Genomic DNA, 18,567 nt, shown 5'->3' on the forward strand with positions numbered 1-18,567 from the left:
ATTTTGGCCCAGACCAAGGGGCACATGGAAACAAGGCTGGTGGGACTATTTTCACTCCTCCTCTGCTCTTCACACTCCGGGCAGTGTCCATCATGCTTGGAGCCCTTTAGTTTAACGGGAGCCGTGGGGATGGTCGGCTCCGCTGGGGACACGACCGGGCGATATGACCGGGCTCTCCACAAGTATAGCATGTGGGGGGACGTCTTCTTGGGGTAGCTGCAGCTTCTTTTCGGGGAACAGCTCCTCTTCCCCACATCCGTGGCGCAAGCCCCTCTGCCTGGGTCCTCCTGGAAGTCGCCATTTCTTCTCGGAACTGAATGATCTCCATCCTCAGGTCTTCCACCCATCGGGGGAGCTTTGTCTTCTAGGGAAGCTGCCTCCCCACTCCGCACCTTTCCCACCGAGCCCGTCACACCCTGCTCTTGCTCGCGTGTGCGCGCCTCACTACCTACTTCGGAAAAGGTCATACCTGGCTTCACCCGCAGGTGCTCTTGCATAGCCTGCTTTATCATTCCGTCGCGTAACTCCGTCACCATCTGGTCTCTGAGCACCACGTCTACTGACCCTTCACCTACCCCATCCTTTTAACAGCAGTGTGAAGCTCTTGTAGGGCATTCATAAACTGGGTCACGGTCTCCCCCTCTTTTTGCACCTGATGGAACAGTCGCATACGTAGTTCCCCTACATCAGTGGGGTCCCCATGTGTCTCCTCTAGAATACGTAGCACCTTTTCCAAAGTATTCCTTTCTTGGGGGGGGTCTATGCATGACAGAGTCCCGGGCCTCCCCCTCCAAGGCCATTAATGCTATTCCTGCCTTTAGTGCTGGGGCCAAGGCATGCATCCGCAGTAACCCCTGAAATCTCTCAGTCCAGTTCCATAACATCACATTGTTCCCCGTAAACCTCAGTAGATTATTCAACATGGCTCCCAGGGAGATGTCAGTCTTGGGGCCTCCCCTGACTGCTTGGTCCGCTCCGTCCGTGCCTTCGTGTGACATCCTGCCGACTACACCAAGTGTAATAACGTGCAGGAGGGATATATGTCACCAACAGACCAACAGTAAAAGGGGAGGTTTATTTACAGGGAGTAATACTGGTAAACATACAGTATAACAGAGAAAAATGCTGTAAAAGGTTATATCAGGAACTGTAGAAGTATAAGGGGTGCAAGCAACAGAAGTTATTTTCCTATGGGGGAAGAAACTTATCAGCTCTCGGAGATGTTGATTGCAGAGATCACTCTTCTCCCACGTTGGCACCGAGGCACAAGCGGTGCTTGATGTCCTCTGTCTCTGGAGTCCTGGGTATAGTCCAACTGTAGTATGGGGGGTTAACGTGGGAGCCCAAGGGGTCTGCGGATGGCGGTATCCCCCTGTACTCAGGGTCCTTCCCTCTGCTGCGACAGCGGCGTTCAGGGGCTCTGCCTGGGACAGTCTCTCCTGGCAGGTCAGTGTCACTTTATGGTACATCCCTTGGTCACAGGGAAGCGTCTCAGGGTAAGGCAAGGTATCCTCAAGGAGGGGAGTCAGCAGCCTACCTGGCGGTGCAGTGACAGGCCTCACGTACTCACTGAACACCGCCTGTGTCCGCGGTCTCTCAGTCTCCAGCCGCTGCACCCGTCTGCTCTCTGCTCCTGTGTCAGCGTCCTCCTCCTTCTCCTCTCTGCGCTGCTCTACTGAAAGCGCATGCAGTTCTCCAGCTCCCAGTCCTGACCTGTTCCTGGTTACCGTCCAGTCCCCTAAAGCATCCCTTCGGGGAACCTAACGCCCTGCTCGATGGTTCCGGGCACGGAGCCAGGAAAGCAACTCCCTCTTGACTACTACGGTGCTTCACCCCCTTACACAGACACCGATGTGGGCCATGACTACGGCCCTGGCTGCCGCTCACACAGCCATTTGTGGGCATGAGAGTTGTGCAGTCTGACAATAAGAAGTGCAGGAGGAGAACCTGTAATACTTATACAGTTGTGGCTGAAAGTTTTGGCACCCTTGAAAATGTTCCATAAAATGAAGTATTTCTCCCAGAAAATTATATATTAGTAAGTGCCATTTGTTAAAATAGAGATCATGTGAACTATGCTTTTAAACTAGGATCCACCCAGGCATGCACCATATCATTAGGGCAATAGAGTGATACCGGAGGGTCCGACAGCTCATTACCTAAAAATGCACCGCTGAAAACCTCTGCTGACCCACTAGACTGCATCATAAAATAGCTGTAAGCTATGGTGAGTTTTGCTTTTTTTTCTATATGGATATCTTGTGTCAAGTCGACCACTGGGAGAAAATGCCACATGACATGACATTCCTAATTAATTTTTTTTAAATAGCAAAAATAACAAAATAGAAAACCTGTTTGTTGATGGTACAGAGTCCAAAAAATTCTTATTCCGAGCCTATACTATACCAAATACGGTAAATGTTTATATCAGTGACATTCGCTCTATGAAATTGATCTAATTTACAGTATAATCATCCAACTTCACAGATTTTAGTGATTTTACAACATGCATATATGAAATTAATGATTGCGCTCCTTGAAATCTGTTGAACACAGCCCTGTATATTATGTTGTATTTTATTTTCTGTAGGTTTAATCCCTATGTCGACTTCAATGTTTGTCAGTCTAAAGTATTGTATACAGTGTTGTTATTTTCTTAAAACCAAATAAAAAGATATTGTTACAAAAAACAACAACACATATATACAAAAACGATGGACTGCAGGTATGAAAGAAGGACCTGGAAGCATTGTCCCCATGACACGCTGCTGTCTAAATGTTCAGTACAAGCTGATTCTAGTAGTAGGTGAATCTTAAGAGTTTCTTCCGTTTCTACCATAACATGTGTGAAGAAGTTTATATGTTCTAAGTTTAGAAACTCTCTGACAGTGACCATAGGACTGAGCCACAACAAAATCAAACATGAAATCCAGATCTTTTTATATGGATGGTAAAACAATATATGGAATAAAATTCCTCCAAACAGCTAAATATAATCTCTGCCATTTTTTTGCAGAGTGGAGTTAATATGTGGACAATCGGTGATGTGTATATTTTTATACGGTATTATCCATACCTTTACTTATTGTAACTTTGGGCTTGTTTCCGCGTAGCATTTTGAAGTGTTTTTACCGCCCCCCGGGTGAGTAATCTAACGTGTTTTTCTTATCTTTCAGGTTACATCGGGGGCTTATCTACAGCATTACAGAATGCTGTAGATAAGCCCCTGATGGCGGTGGCCGCAGCTTATAGGCCAAAAATGGGGTGACAGATTCCTTTAAGGGCGGTGCTAGAAGCTCTGGGGCAGCTTCACATTTCGAAGCAGCAGCGCTTGGGATAGAAGCAGAGAGCCAGCACTGCACTCACATCCCCCACAGATGCGATCACCATGACCGTGGATCCAGGGCATCTTCAGAGGGTGGCAATCCAAGAAACTGTAGCAAGTAATGGCAGCGCCGCCCCCTGATGATGTCTTGTTCCATCAGGAGCAACAAATGCTGCAGGGAAGTGAATGCAGCCCCAGCCTCCTGTGACAGCTTAGTAAGACTCCTCTAAAACGTCACAGAAAGTGTAGTGAAATAACACATTCAGTGATTAACAATAAAACTAATTACAAAAGTGTTTATGGAGAGAGGGAGATTTAGAAAGGACATTTTAGGTATCGGACCTCCAGTTTACGTCTTTACACCTTAGGTCCTCATTCAGACTCTTGTGTTTCACTTACGAGTGTTCTGTAATTCTCATGGTTAGAACATTTACCCATTATAGACTATGGGACTGTTTATTTGTCTGTGTTTCATTAGCGTCACGGATTAGAAAGTCGTAATACAAGTCTGTGCAATCCGTGTGCTGTCTGTGAATAAGATTATAAAATGTAGAAGTTTTGTAAATTATTTATCGATATGTGAAAAACACTGATGGCACACTGATCTGATGAAAATCAGATGCAAAACACTGATGACACTACTACCAATTTTTTTTTGCATACGTGAAGTATCCCGGACAGATTAATGAAGCCAAAAGCATCTTTTAGACATCCTTTTTTCCAGGCTGGATCCAATTCTCATTCATTTTTGGATCATGTGCCCATTTTTACCATCAGTGTGCCATCCATTTTTCACATATGCAAACAAATAATCCTTCTCCTAACCATTAAACATTAGAAACAGTCAGCAGTTCAATGCTGTTCATTTTTTTTAATGAAACTGTTGATTTGATGGGTGAGTTTGATAGATGACTCAGATAAAAAAAAAATGGACATGTCTCCTTTTTTCTCTTTGGGGACACTCAGTCTGCGAAAAAAAGGGACGTGTGAACAGCCCCATACACAATAATGGGCAAGTGTTCAATCCATGAGAAATAGAAAATGTCTGTGAGGCACGGATGTCTGATTGAGGTCTAAAACACAACTGTTTCATTAAGTTATTCTTTTATAGCCCCAATATTATAGCTACTGTTGGGCATCTCGTGCTTTTTAACCTTTTATTTTGTTTTTTATTGTTTTCTTGCAGTGAATCGTCTAGCCCTCTTCCCTTTTAAACCTATCCTGTTTATATCTCCATTACCACAATGATTACATGGTTGCTTTATTAAGGTCAGTTTAATACAATTTTAACATTCGCTTCTATTAACAATTTGCCCAGATGTATCTTTGTTTAAAGAGTGGCGGCTCAAACACGTCATTAGCCTCCTCCTGTCCCGGACAGATTGGTGACCCAGCGGCGCACTCCATATCCCAGCATGCAAATCACTGCTGCGCACTAACATTCATTTCTACAACAACCAATCGTCTTCAATGTAAAGATGAAGGATGGTTACAGGAGTCAGTGTGCTATGAACCAGATGCTGAGACGTGGTCACAGGGTTGCTGATCTACGCTTTAATCCAGACACAGCAAAGAAGTTAAGCCTCTGACAGCTGTTATCATAACATGTTACATTTTGCAATAAGAGATACGTCTGTGTATATAGCTTGAGTCATATATAAAAGACCTAAGAAGGAGGCAAAGACATAGTTCACGAGGTCCCGTAAGGAACATCTATGTTTATTGCACCCCATAATACCGGGCACTCCATCGTCCCTCACTAATGCTATCTGTGCAATTACTGACGGGAGACATCTGGATTGTTGTTTCAGACTTTAAGAAAGCTTCTCATGATGTGGAATTAGGAGATTACACTACACTATACTAGTAATCCTTAGCTTTGAATGTAGGCTATTCATTGAGATAAAGAGTCACTTTATATACAGCGGTGCTTGAATGTTTGTGAACCTTTCACAATTTTCCATATTTCTGCATACACATAAGGGTGGTAAAAGAGAACTGAATCAAGCAACAAATCAAAAATATAAAACTAGGAAAATGATCCAATATCACGTGTGTAAGGGGCAAAAGTATGTAAACTTATAATTTAAGTATCTGGTGTGATGCATCAATAACTATCTAAATGTTTCGGTAATTGGAGATTCATCATGGAAATCGGCTTAGAGAAATTTTATCCTATTCCTCCCTGCAAACAGTTTCGACTCTGCTATGTTGGCGGGATTTCTCCCATGAGCTGTTCCCTTCAAGTCTTTACACAATATTTCTATAGGATTAAGGTGAAGATTTTAACTTGCCCATTCCAAACTTTACATTTATTCTTCTTTATTGTTGTCTTGCTTCATGGCTCACGCTCTCTTGAGATTTAGCTCATGGACATGCCCTAACATTTTCCATTACAATTTGCTTGTATAATTCAGAATTCAATGTTCCATCAATGATGGCAAGTCGTCCTGACCAACATGCAGCAAAACAGGTTCAAACATTTATATTACCACCACTGTGTTTCACAGATGGTATGAGGTCTTTATGCTGTAATGCAGTGTTCTTCTTTCTTCAAACATAATATTTTTCAAAAAACACTATCTTTTAGTCTGATCTATCCACAAAACATTCTTCCAATAGCTTTCTGGCCTGTCCAGGTGATGTTAAACAAACTTTAGACGGGCAACACTGTTCTTCTTGGAATGTAGTGGCTTTCTCCTTGCAATTCTTCCATGCACACCAGTGTTGTTCAGTGTCCTCTTATTGATGAACTCATAAATATTAACATTATCGAAGGAGAGAAAGGCCTTTAGTTGCTTAGAAGTTACCTTGTGTTCCTTTGTGATGTTGCAGACTATTATACTACTATAATCTTTGCTCTTAGAGTGATTGTTGTTGCTCTCCCACTTCTGGGGAGAGTAATAATGATTTTGAATTTCCCCCATTTGTACACAATCTGTCTGATGGTGTATTTGTAGAGTACAAACTATATAGAGATGGTTTGTAACCTTTTCCAGCCAGATGAACATTAGCAAGTCTTCTTATGAGGTCCTCAAAAATCCTCTTAGTGCCATGGCACACGTCCACAAACGTGTTGTGAAGATCAGACTTTGATAGATCCCCGTTCTTTAAATAAAACAGGTCACAAACTCAAATCTGATTGTCATCCTTGTCACGCTTACCGCCGCTGCCTCCACCGCGGTCACAGCTCCTGCCTCTGCCTCCATTCATGGGTCCACGCTGCCCGTGACCCCCTGGCGTGCCCGCCGCTCCTGGCACACTCCCGCAGCAGGCGCGCGCCCGCCTGCTCTTCTGCTTCCTGCCCCGCGGTCAGCCTCAGTGCTCGGTCCGGTGCGCATGCGCACCTCGCACCATAGATTACAGCACAGTCTGGACTGCTCTATCTCACCGCCCCCGTAACCCTGGAGGACCCTGACCCGGAAGTCCTGCTCCACTTCCTATATAAGGTATCTTCGCCTCCTGATCGCTGCCTGATTATCAATTGTGTCCCACGACTGATTCTCGGGTCCACCTTCTCCTGCATATCCCCTGCCTAGCGCCCTGCTTTGTGCCTGTAGCCTGTCTTGTCTCTCCAGCTGACCTCCTTTGTCTTTCCTTCCAGAGCCCGCCGTTTCCAGTTCGTTCCTGCCAGCTCCTGTGTCTCCTGCCCTCTCCTCCTTCCTATTCTGCAGCAGTCCCTCCTGTGATCGCCAGTCTTCCCTGTCCGCCTTCCAGCCCTGTGTCCGTCTAAATACTCCTCCAGCTGTCCCCAGGTATCAGCTTCCGCGGCGATAGTCTCCTCCAGGCCTGCCCCTAGCGCTCTCTGTATAGGGGGTGGTACACCTGGCCCGCTCGCCCGGGGCAGGTTCGTCGTCGCAGTCCTGTGTGTTCACCCTTGGAGTCTACCTAGCCTCACAGAATAATCAGGCCATGGACCCCGCTGGTACCCCGACCCAAAAGGAACTTTTGTTCCTACGGGAAAATCAGACGAGGATAATGTCTTTCCTCAAATCCATGGAGTCCCATCTGTCGTCCTTGCAGGCCTCTGATCCTGTGAGTGCCTCCCAGATAGCCGGCCTCCAACAGGAGCTCGCCCAGCAGCGCGACACTCAGGCCCACATTTTGAATTACATGGCCTCGGTGGATAACCGCCTGCCAGCTCTCCAGACCGCATCCTCTGCCCCGGCTCAGGCTGCGGCCCTGCACCCACCACCTCGTTTGGCGAAGCCCCCGCAATATAGTGGCGACCCCAAATGGTGTAGAGGGTTCTTAAATCAATGCCAGCTACACTTTGAGTTGCTGCCACAACAGTATCCCACCGACCGAGTCAAGGTGGCCTTTATCGTGTCCCATTTAGAGGGGGAGGTTCTAGCTTGGGTTAACCCTCTTTGGGAGCGAGATGACCCCTTAGTCGCCCAACTCTCCTTTTTCCTGGACACCTTCCGTAAGGTGTTTGATGAACTGGGCCACCTGGCCTCTACCACCGAATCACTGTTTAATCTTCATCAGGGCATGCTCTCGGTAGGCCAGTACGCCATTCGGTTTCGCACCCTGTTCTCAGAGTTGGGTTGGAACAATGAGGCCTTGGTGGGAGCCTTTTGGCGGGGTCTCTCTGGTCGAATCAAGGATGAGTTGGCGGGTCGAGATACTCCAACCTCCCTGGAGGATCTGATCTCTTTGGCCACCCGCATCGACCTACGCTTTCAGGAGCAATTCCGAGAGGTAGCTGGAGAGAAGACCTTCTCGTTTTCTTCCAGCCGCTCATAGTCCGCCCTGGTCCCGCCCAGTGTCGGATTCTGCGGTCCCGGTACCGGAACCCATGCAAGTGGATCGTCTCAAGCAGGTGGAGGAGCGACGGAGAGAGAGGGTCGAACAGAGGCTCTGCTTCTATTGTGGGAGTGCATCCCACTTCCTTCATTCCTGTCCTATACGCCTGGGAAACGCCTCCGCCTAGGACAGGTAAGAGAGTCCTCCCTAGGTAATTGTGACTCCTCTCTACCCTTGAGTCTTTCCGTCCTTTTGCACCTAGGTTCTAAACGTTTTTCATAGTGGGCCTATGTAGATTCTGGGGCGGCTGGATACTTTATTCAACTCGAGGAGGTTAGGAGACTTTGGATTCCTGTCAGATCCCTGGAGACCCCTGGGCAGATTGTGTCGGTCGACGACCAACCCCTGCGGGAGTCCATTACTCAGGTCACCGAAGAGGTGGAACTTCAGATTGGAGCCTTACACCAGGAGAAGATAGTATTCTACGTGCTGCCTTCATTATCCCATACCATCCTTTTGGGCCTGCCTTGGCTAAGAACACACGAGCCTACCCTAGACTGGCGCTCCGGTGACATTCTGCTTTGGGGCCAGCCTTGCCAAAATAAGTGTCTGCTCACCGACCAGCCTCAGAATTCCTCACGTTCAACGTTAACGTCAACAGAGTTACCTTCCGCTTATTGGGCCTTTTTGGACATCTTTGCCAAGAAGGAAGCAGAGAGCCTACCTCCACATCGCCCATATGATTGCCCCATCGACCTTGTCTCCGGCTCCACTCCGCCCCGAGATCGGATCTATCCGCTGTCGCACTCCGAGACCCAGGCCATGACCGAATATGTTCAAGAGAATCTGGCCAGAGGCTTTATTCGCAAGTCATCCTCACCCACAGGGGTCGGGTTCTTTTTTGTCAAGAAGAAGGATGGGTCCCTTCGTCCCTGTATTGACTACCGAGGTCTCAATGATATCACCATTAAAAACAAATATCCCCTTCCTCTCATTCCGGAGCTATTTGACCGTCTACGGGGAGCACGGATCTTCACAAAATTAGATCCTCGGGGGGTCTATAATCTGGTCTGTATCTGCTCTGGTGATGAATGGAAGACCGCTTTCAACACCCGTGACAGCCACTATCAGTACCTGGTTATGCCCTTCGGCTTGTGCAATGCCCCCGCAGTATTCCAGGAGTTTGTCAATGACATATTCTGAGATCTACTCTACTCCTGCGTGGTGGTATACTTGGATGACATCCTGGTGTTTTCCCCAGATCTGCCTACGCACAGAAAAGACATCCGCCAAGTCTTACTTCGTCTGAGAAAACATCGTCTTTATGCCAAGCTTGAAAAATGTGCCTTCGAACAGTCGTCCCTGCCGTTCTTGGGTTATATCATTTCCGATTCTGGCTTGCGCATGGACCCGGGAAAAGTGTCCGCCATACTCAACTGGCCGCGTCCCCAGGGAATTAAGGAAATCCAGCAGTTCCTGGGATTCGCCAATTATTACCGGCAGTTTATTCCACACTTTTCCTCTTTGACTGCTCCTATCTCCGCTTTGATCCGCAAGGGAGCCAACCCTCACGTCTGGTCTCCTGAAGCAGAGAATGCCTTCCGAACCCTGAGGCAAGCCTTTTCCACAGGTCCCGTACTTCACCGTCCAGAAGCTAACAAGCCATTCACCCTTGAGGTGGACGCCTCTGCCACCGGAGCCGCTGCAGTCCTTTCTCAGAGATCCTCCTCCAGACGGCTGGTCACCTGCGGTTTCTTCTCTAAAACGTTCTCCCCCTCGGAGAGAAACTATACCATCAGAGACAGAGAGCTGCTCGCCATCAAACTAGCCTTGGAGGAGTGGCGGTATCTTCTGGAAGGAGCTGTACATCCGCTCCAGATCTACACCGACCGCAAGAACCTAGCATATATCCAGTCAGCACAAAGGCTTAACCCCCGGCAAGCCAGGTGGTCACTGTTCTTCGGTTTTGAGCTTCATTTCCATCCTGGTGATAAGAAACTCAAAGCGGATGCCTTATCCCGGTCCTTTCTGGTCACCGATAACGAGGAGGAACCATCGCACATAGTGGAGCCTAGCAAGGTCATCGTGATCGCTCCTGTTAACCTGACTTCCTTACTCCCCCAGTAAGACTTTTGTTCGAGACAACGACAGGAAGCGAGTTCTACACTGGGGTCATGCCTTTAAGCTGGCAGGCCATGTTGGCCTCAAGAAAACTCTTTCCCTCGTCTCTCGTTTTTATTTGTGGCCCTCTCTCCCTCAAGATGTCCGAAGCTTTATCGCCTCCTGCCCAAAAGTCCTTTGGCACCAACCCTCTGGTCTCTTGCACCCGCTTCCGGTTCCCTCGGCCCCGTGGCAGCATATTTTTATTATGGATCTGCCTCGGTCTTCGGGTCACAGAGTATTTTTGGTGGTCATGGATTGCTTCTCCAAGATGGACCATTTCATCTCGCTACCCGGATTACCTTCTGCCCCCAAGCTGGCGAGAATTTTCATCTCTCATGTCTTTCGGATTCATGGCTTCCCCAAGCACATTGTCTTGGACAGAGGGGTTCAGTTCACCTCGCGATTCTGGAGGGCCCCATGCAAGCTGATGGAAGTAACGTTGGACTTTTCCTCCGCCTATCATACTCTAACTAACGGTCAAGTGGAACGTACAAATCAAATTCTCGTAACGTATCCCCGACATTTTTCCAACGCCCACCAGAATGATTGGTCCAGCTTGCTCCCTTGGGCCGAATTGGCCTACAACAACCATATCAGCGAATCCTCCACCAAGTCACCCTTCTTTATTGTCTACGGGCAACATCCTGGTGTACCTCTGCCGGTACCCCCGCCTTGGGTGTGTCAACGGCCGATGTTCTGACCGAGGAGTTCTCCAGGGTTTGGCAGGAGACCAAATCCGCACTTGAACGAGCACGTGACAGGTTCAAGAGACATGCCGATAAGAGACGCCTGGATTCCCCATTGTACCACCCTGGGGATAAAGTATGGCTATCCTCAAAATTTGTCCGTCTCAAGGTCCCCTCGTATAAATTGGGCCCCCGGTACATCGGACCTTTTGAGATCTTAGCTCATATAAATGATGTTGCCTACAAGTTAAAACTCCCCGCCTCGCTAAGGATTCCTAGTTCCTTCCACGTTTCCCTCTTGAAACTGGTTGTACTTAACCAGTTCCACGCTTCTGCTGGCCGCTCTCCTTCACCTGTTTCCGCACAAGATGTCTTTGAGGTTAAGGACATTCTTGCCATGGAAAGATCTAGAGGTAAAACCCTTTTCTTAATTGATTGGAAAGGTTTTGGCCCAGAGGAGAGATCTTGGGAACCCCGGGAGAACATTCAAGCCCCTCAGATTCTAGCAAAGTTCCTTTCCGGTCTTAAGAGGAGGGGGCGTAAGAAGGGGGGTACTGTCACGCTTACCGCCGCGGGCCCCGCTCCCGCTGGTCTTGTTCCCGCTGCCTCCACCGTGGTCACGGTCCCTGCCTCTGCCTCTGTTCATGGGTCCGCACTGCCCGCGACCCCCTGGTGCGCCCGCCGCTCCCGGCGCGCTCCCGTAGCAGGCGCGTGCCCGCCTGCTCTTCTGCTTCCTGCCCCGCAGTCAGCCTCAGTGCTCCGTCCGGTGCGCATGCGCACCTCGCACCATAGATTACAGCACAGGCTGGACCGCTCTATCTCACCTCCCCCGTGACCCTGGAGGACCCTGACCCGGAAGTCCTGCTCCACTTCCTATATAAGGTAGCTTTGCCTCCTGATTGCTGCCTGATTATCAATTGTGTCCCACGACTGATTCTCGGGTCCACCTTCTTCTGCGTATCCCCTGCCTAGCGCCCTGCTTTGTGCCTGTAGCCTGTCTTGACTCTCCAGCTCACCTCCTTTGTCTTTCCTTCCAGAGTCCGCCATTTCCAGTCCGTTCCTGCCTGCTCCTGTGTCTCCTGCCCTCTCCTCCTTCCTATTCTACAGCAGTCCCTCCTGTGATCGCCAGTCTTCCCTGTCCGCCTTCCAGCCTGGTGTCCGTCTAACTACTCCTCCAGCTGTCCCCAGGTATCAGCTTCAGCGGCGATAGTCTCCTCCGGGGCTGCCCCTAACGCTCCCTGTATAGGGGGTGGTACACCTGGCCCGCTCGCCCGGGGGCAGGTTCGTCGTCGCGGTCCTGTGGGTTCACCCTTGGAGTCTACCTAGCTTCACAATCCTTTTCATTGAAAACATCAGAGTCTAATTTAATCTTCAAATTAACTGATAATTCTAAAGGTTCTTAAACTTTTGTCACTCACAGACGTGATATTTTCATTTTCCTTATTTAAAAAAATGACAAATTCTAATATTTCTTGACTCAATTATTTTATTTGGTTCCTTATCTACTTTTAAGGGTTGTGTGACAATCTGATATAGTTTTAGGTTAAATTTATGAAAAAGTATGGAACATTCTACATAATTCCTAAACTTTAAAGCACCACGGTAGAATAAGAAGTTTATCTGTGAAGTACACATTTTACGATTTAGTAGTTTCTGATTGTTCAAAGGTAACTTGGTGTAAATGTGGAAAATAGGCAATGGTATGTATAATATATAGAAATTATCATTGTCAAAATTGGATTGTACATCAATGATTTCAGAGATATGAAGTGTAAATGGTATTGATACCATGTGGTATTTTATTAGCAAACATTTTTTTTATAAAGCTGCTCTAATTATATTCAGCAATAAATCAAAAATCTTAAAAAAATTCTACTTGGAAATATACTTTTAAAATAAAAGAAATCTAGTAGACCTAATAAAAGAAACATTGCAAGTACTGTACAAAGCAAGATATGTACACATGGGATTGATACACTGTAAATTTCTGTGCCTAATTTTCCAATGGAAAGAAATGAAAAAAAAAAGTGTAAAAAAAAAATCTGCAATGCAATTTAACTTGTGGAGCTGGTTTAAAGATCTTCCTGTATTCACCCAATGAAAGGGGCAGCAAATCCGCAGCATTTTTACAATAGCGTGCACAAACAAATATCACTATTATTAATTACTAGCTGAAGAGCCCGGCGCTGCCCATGCATACTAACTAACTACGGTTAGTTATAACAAATTATAATGATTATATCTATATATAAAGCTGAGTGTAGAGCCCCGCCCACTCTGCATAGCCACATTCACTATAATATCCCACATCAACCCGTCAGCCAGAGCCATCGGACAACTACCACTAATATCCCACATCATCCCGTCACAGCCGCTGGGCTACTACCCCTAATATCCCACATCATCCCGTCAGCCAGAGCCACCGGACTACTACCCCCTAATATCCCACATCATCCCATCAGCCAGAGCCACCGGACTACTGCCCCTAATATCCCACTTCATCTCATCAGCCAGAGCCACCGGACAACTACCCCTAATATCCCACATCATCCCATCAGCCTAGGGTTAGAACCAGAGCGCTGAGTGGAACAGTCCTAACTTCCATACCGGGGATCCCTTTAAGAGAGGCCTGGCGTCAGAACCAGAGCACTGAGTGGATTTGCCCTGACTTCCATACCAATGATCCCTTTAATAGAAGCCTGGTGTGAGAACCAGAGCGCTGAGGGATTTACCCTAGCTTTCATACCGGAGATCCCTTTAAGAGAGGATGGAGTCAGTACCAAAGCGCAGAGTGGATTTGCCCTAACTTCCATACCAATGATCCCTTTAAGAGGGGCCTTGGGTCAGAACCAGAGCACTGAGTGGATTTGCTCTGACTTGCATACCCATGATCCCTTTAACAGAACCCTTGGGTCAGAATCAAAGTGCTGAGGGATTTTCCCTCACTTTCATGCAGGAGATCCCTTTAAGAGAGCCTGGGGTCAGTACCAGAGCATTTGAAGGCAATTGCCCTGACTTCCATACCGGGGGATCCCTTTAAGAGAGCCTGGGGTCAGTACCAAAGCGCAGAGTGGATTTGCCCTAACTTCCATACCAATGCTTTAAGAGACCTTGGGGTCAGAACCACAGAGTTGAGTGGAACGGTCCTAACTTCCATACCGGGGATCCCTTTAAGAGAGGCCTGGGGTCAAAACCAAAGCGCTGGATGGATTTGCTCTGACTTCCATACCAATGATCCCTTTAAGAGGGAAGATGTGTCTATAGGATGGTGGATGTGTGATGTGTATATGGGCACGGGAGGGGGGATTCATTTCTGTCATGTGCTCTCTGCTCCTTTTTGGGGGGCAGACAATGGCTGGGAGCTTATGTTCCCAGGGATGCTAGATTTCTCCCACCATGTCAGTGTCTGCTGAGGTGTTGTCAAGTAGGAAAACTTGCTCATAGCAACCAATCACAGTTCAGCTTCTTTTAACCAGCTCTGGTGAAATGAGAGATGCTTAGTGATTGGTTGCAAGGAAAACTGTTGCTCATAGCAACCAATCACAGCTCAGCTTCTTTTGAACAGCTCTGGTGAAATGAAAGATGCTTCGTGATTGGTTGGTGATACACACATACATACATTCAGTTTCATATATATAGATTACTATTTATTCGTGGTTGATTTGTTGCATTTTTTCCATTGCATTATTCACTGCAGATTTCCCACTATAGAAAACCTGCAGAGTACCAGACCTTTGTGGATATACGGTACTTTAAATGGACATTGGGGAATTGTTCTGTGTTTGGCATTGAACATTATATATGAATATGATCACTTTTAACATTAGTCATAGAGCACATAAACCCTGTTTGGTGCTTAGTTAGCCCTAGTGACTAATAAAGCACCTTTCCAGCATTTATTTTTATTTCACCACTGGAGTGGTGCAACTAATCTACATTCCATGCTCCTAGTATTATATTTACCAGCTGCTGTCTTGAGCTGTAGCTGGTGCCAATCCGGTTCCGAACTGCCATCTTGCGGGACAATTTCTAATTGACCGGAAGTCAGAGGTAATTGTCTTAGGCTCTCACTGTAAGTCTATGAGGGCTTCGTTCTGGCCTTGTTCTGCCTCTCATAGACTCAAATTAAGTAGTAACTTCCGGTTTGCCCAGCAAATACTGGAGCCATCTAGGAAATCACAACTTGGAGAAGACCAACAAGAGTGGAGCCGAAAGCAGAAGACGACAGTGGCCGGGAAATATATTACTGGGGGCAGGGAACTTAGATTAGTTGCATCAATCTAGCGTGGCAATAAAAAGAAATTCCTGGAGTAATGCTTTAAAAAGAATGTCTGAAATCCTTGTGCTACTACTTGGTTCTCATGCCTGTATAGCATGTTGGAGCCAGTCAATGCTTCCAGGGAGCATAGCTCCATGATAAGGTATTTAATAGAGCATATCTATATGTAGATATCTGCAATCCTGCATGAAATTGGAGACTTATAGACACCCCATACAGCTTCTGTATAAGTGCGCCATATTACAGCTCCATACAAGCAGGTTCTGGTAATGATCTCTTAAAATCAACATTGGTTTAAGTTATTGATTTTCAAGGTTAATTTTTTTTGGCCATCAACCATATAAAACATAGAGTATGATACAACAAGATATCAGAAATGTTGCTTTACCATCAAGACTCCAAATGAGAAATTCCGAAAAAATGACACACAGCTAACTAGATACATTTTGTCTTTCAACAAGGCAGAATAAAGAGTCCAATATGGGCAAACATGATGTAACGTGCTCCCTCAGTGCTCCGTGATGTTAAAACCACAACGAAAGAAACATACATACTGTAGGCAGCAGCACAGAACAATCCACTATGGTGTTTCCCCATTTCTTGAACACAACAACGAAACAAGAACACTTCTCCGATCAACTAATAAGAGATGGGTAATGCTAAAAAAAACAAATAAAACCCCCTCTCATCTACCCAATTCATCCAGTATCCACCTTGTATTTGCTGACCAGGCAGATCTTAGGCATGGAACTGTAACAGAGAATATATATATATATATATATATATATATATATATATATATATATATTTATTTCTATTTCAACAATAAGGACGTTTTCCCCAAACTCCACAATAAAATATACCGTATAGCAAACAACCATCGGCACCATGAAGTATCTGCAGTCTACTTAGTCTTGACACATGAGAAAATATTGTTACCGAGTTGTGCTAAAATAATAGAACCATAATAACATCACTATAACTTATGCGTTTATGCCGATAGGCTAATGTACAATGCAAGTTATCAGAGCTACACTTTGGGACATCGCCAAGCATAATAGTTCAGAGAGTACAAGCATCCATCACGCAAGAAATGGAAAGAGTGTAGGACTGCATACTCACCAAGAAGAAGAAGAGTCTAGAAAGAAATGTTAGTGACGAAATATACAGACATAAGACTTGTGTTAGTTCTATTCACAGACATTGTTATCATGCAGCATAAGACAATACATACATTTCATTTGAAAGTGCGTATTTTTAACATGGCACTGTCATATGATGCCACCTTTGGAGTAGTGGAGAGTTACATTATAGTGAAATAGAACATTCTAGATTTGGCAAATGTTACCTGCCAACTAGGTTTGGTGGGAGAGAAATACTGGTCAGGAGTCTTTTTTCTGGCCAAGACTGGGGTCCTTGCTTCCATTTGAGAAAATCTTAAAGAAGCTCTCCTCCCATCAAAGTTATTATATTCTTAGTACATTGCACTCATCATATTAAGTAGTACTGTGCACTTACAATTGCTCATTTTTCCCTTCTACTCAGTTAATTTGTCTGTTTTCCATTAGATCTATGACATCACGTGATGAAAAACTGACTAACTAAATCATTCCAAGCTCTATGTAAAAACATGAAGTCTCTTTTCCTATGTGAGTCATCAATAGAGCTACAATTCTACATCACTGAAAACTTCCTGGCAGACCAGTTCACTTTCTTTTTAACTCCTGACCCAGCTGATCCACTCCTCCCCGCCAGAGACTTTGCAGTGATGTAGAATTGTAGTTCTGATGATGATTCATACAGTGAAAAGATACTTCCTGTTTCTACATATAGCTTAGAAGGATATTGCAGACAAGGTCGTAAATCAGACTGATAGGTCATACAGGGCATAGAAATTTATTATGGGAATGCAACCAATACTGTAACATGGATATGTGGAAACCCTTTATTAGGAAAGTTCATTTTTCCGTTCCCTAATATATCCACTGCTTCAGACTTTAATAATTTATGAAACCGATAATAAATATATGCTAATAAAAATATATATTTTTTTGCTTTCACATTTAATAAATTATAAAAATTAGAAGACTGAAGCGCTTTCTGACATCTGCTTGAAGTCAGTGCTCATCTAAAACAAGGTGGGTTTTATATACCCAAGGTTACTTTTCCATAAAAAAAATCATAGATAATATTCTGATATGTATTAAAGGAGTAGCAAAAGATTAGAAAGAGGCTGAGTTGCAATACCAGATACAGCCTGTACACAAGAGTGGCGCTAATTTTGAAAATTCAAGTTTTTTTTTTCTAATCTTTTCAAACCCCTTTATCTCAATATCGTTTTTGGGGACACATCACCATGCCGGGAACACATACTTTCCTTTGGGAAACAGAAATAACATTTGATGGATAAATTCTCGTAAGTAGGAAGAAAATACCTTGTTAAAATGGTTTCTCTCACTGGGGCATGATGGAGGGCTGCTGTTGTTATGCCATCCAGCCTCCTGTAAGATATCAGGGGTCTGATGTCTGGTCTGTCGTGAAACAACAAAGTAAACCCCTTCCTCGCTGGCCTGTGTGATGAAAGACAGATGTCAGTGCTGTTATGCTGCCCAGACAGCACCGTCCTCAGAGAAGTTATCATCTGGCTTTGTAGTAGGAAAAGGTCGTCTATTCTTCATTCTTCGGCACACAGGCGTTCTACTACAAGGGGTTAACTTATTAATGATCATATGCTCAAAGTCTTACCGAAAAAACGACATTGCCATGGCAACTAGTGATCATTAACGCTAATGGAGAACATCTTAATATTAACCCTTGCCTTTCCTTTCATTTATTATTATTATTTATTTATTTATATAGCGCCATTGGTTCCATGGTGCTGTACAGGAGACGGGGTTACATGCAAAGTACAGGTATCACTTACAGTAAACAAACTAGCAATCACAGACTGATATAGAGGGGAGCGAGGACCCTGCCCTTTCGGGCTTACATTCTACAGGATGGTGGGGAAGGAAACTTTCATTTCTGGACACTTCCAGATCACAAAGACTGTGCTGATCACAGAGGGAAAGTTGACCCACATATTCTGGTATGATGGATAGCTGCTTCCATTCTTCTTGGCCAAACTACAGATCGGGGCTTTATTAAGCTGAAAAGGGCAAAACTTCCAGTTGATCTATTAATAATAGTATTACCTTTGACTGTGATATCCCTGAATTACAGTGTCCTCGACTATAATCGACCCCCTTTCAGGTCTCAAAAATATTATCTTGTCTTTACAATTTTGAGGATTGTAAAATATCCTAATATATGAAATACAATGGGACATGTTTACTTTATAAATTGAGCCAGTGATCTGTCATCAG

General features: G+C 45.4%; 1 protein-coding gene across 8 annotated transcripts in view; it reads right to left on the bottom strand.

Annotated features, from left to right (window-relative positions):
* Positions 1 to 18,567, bottom strand: part of LNX1 (ligand of numb-protein X 1) — a 294,610-nt gene that overhangs the window by 65,916 nt on the left and 210,127 nt on the right. For 7 of the 8 annotated variants that reach the window (XM_073583540.1, XM_073583543.1, XM_073583545.1 and 4 more), the window contains one exon: positions 17,638 to 17,772. The exons of the other annotated variant lie outside the window; for it this stretch is intronic. In XM_073583540.1, coding sequence (XP_073439641.1) covers positions 17,638 to 17,772 — 135 coding nt within the window. The remainder of the gene's footprint in view (positions 1 to 17,637; positions 17,773 to 18,567) is intronic. 8 annotated transcript variants of the gene reach the window in all.

Source organism: Dendrobates tinctorius, unplaced genomic scaffold (assembly GCF_039654945.1).
Source record: "Dendrobates tinctorius isolate UK_male_01 unplaced genomic scaffold, ASM3965494v1 ptg000079l, whole genome shotgun sequence".
Classification (NCBI taxonomy): Eukaryota; Metazoa; Chordata; class Amphibia; order Anura; family Dendrobatidae; genus Dendrobates; species Dendrobates tinctorius.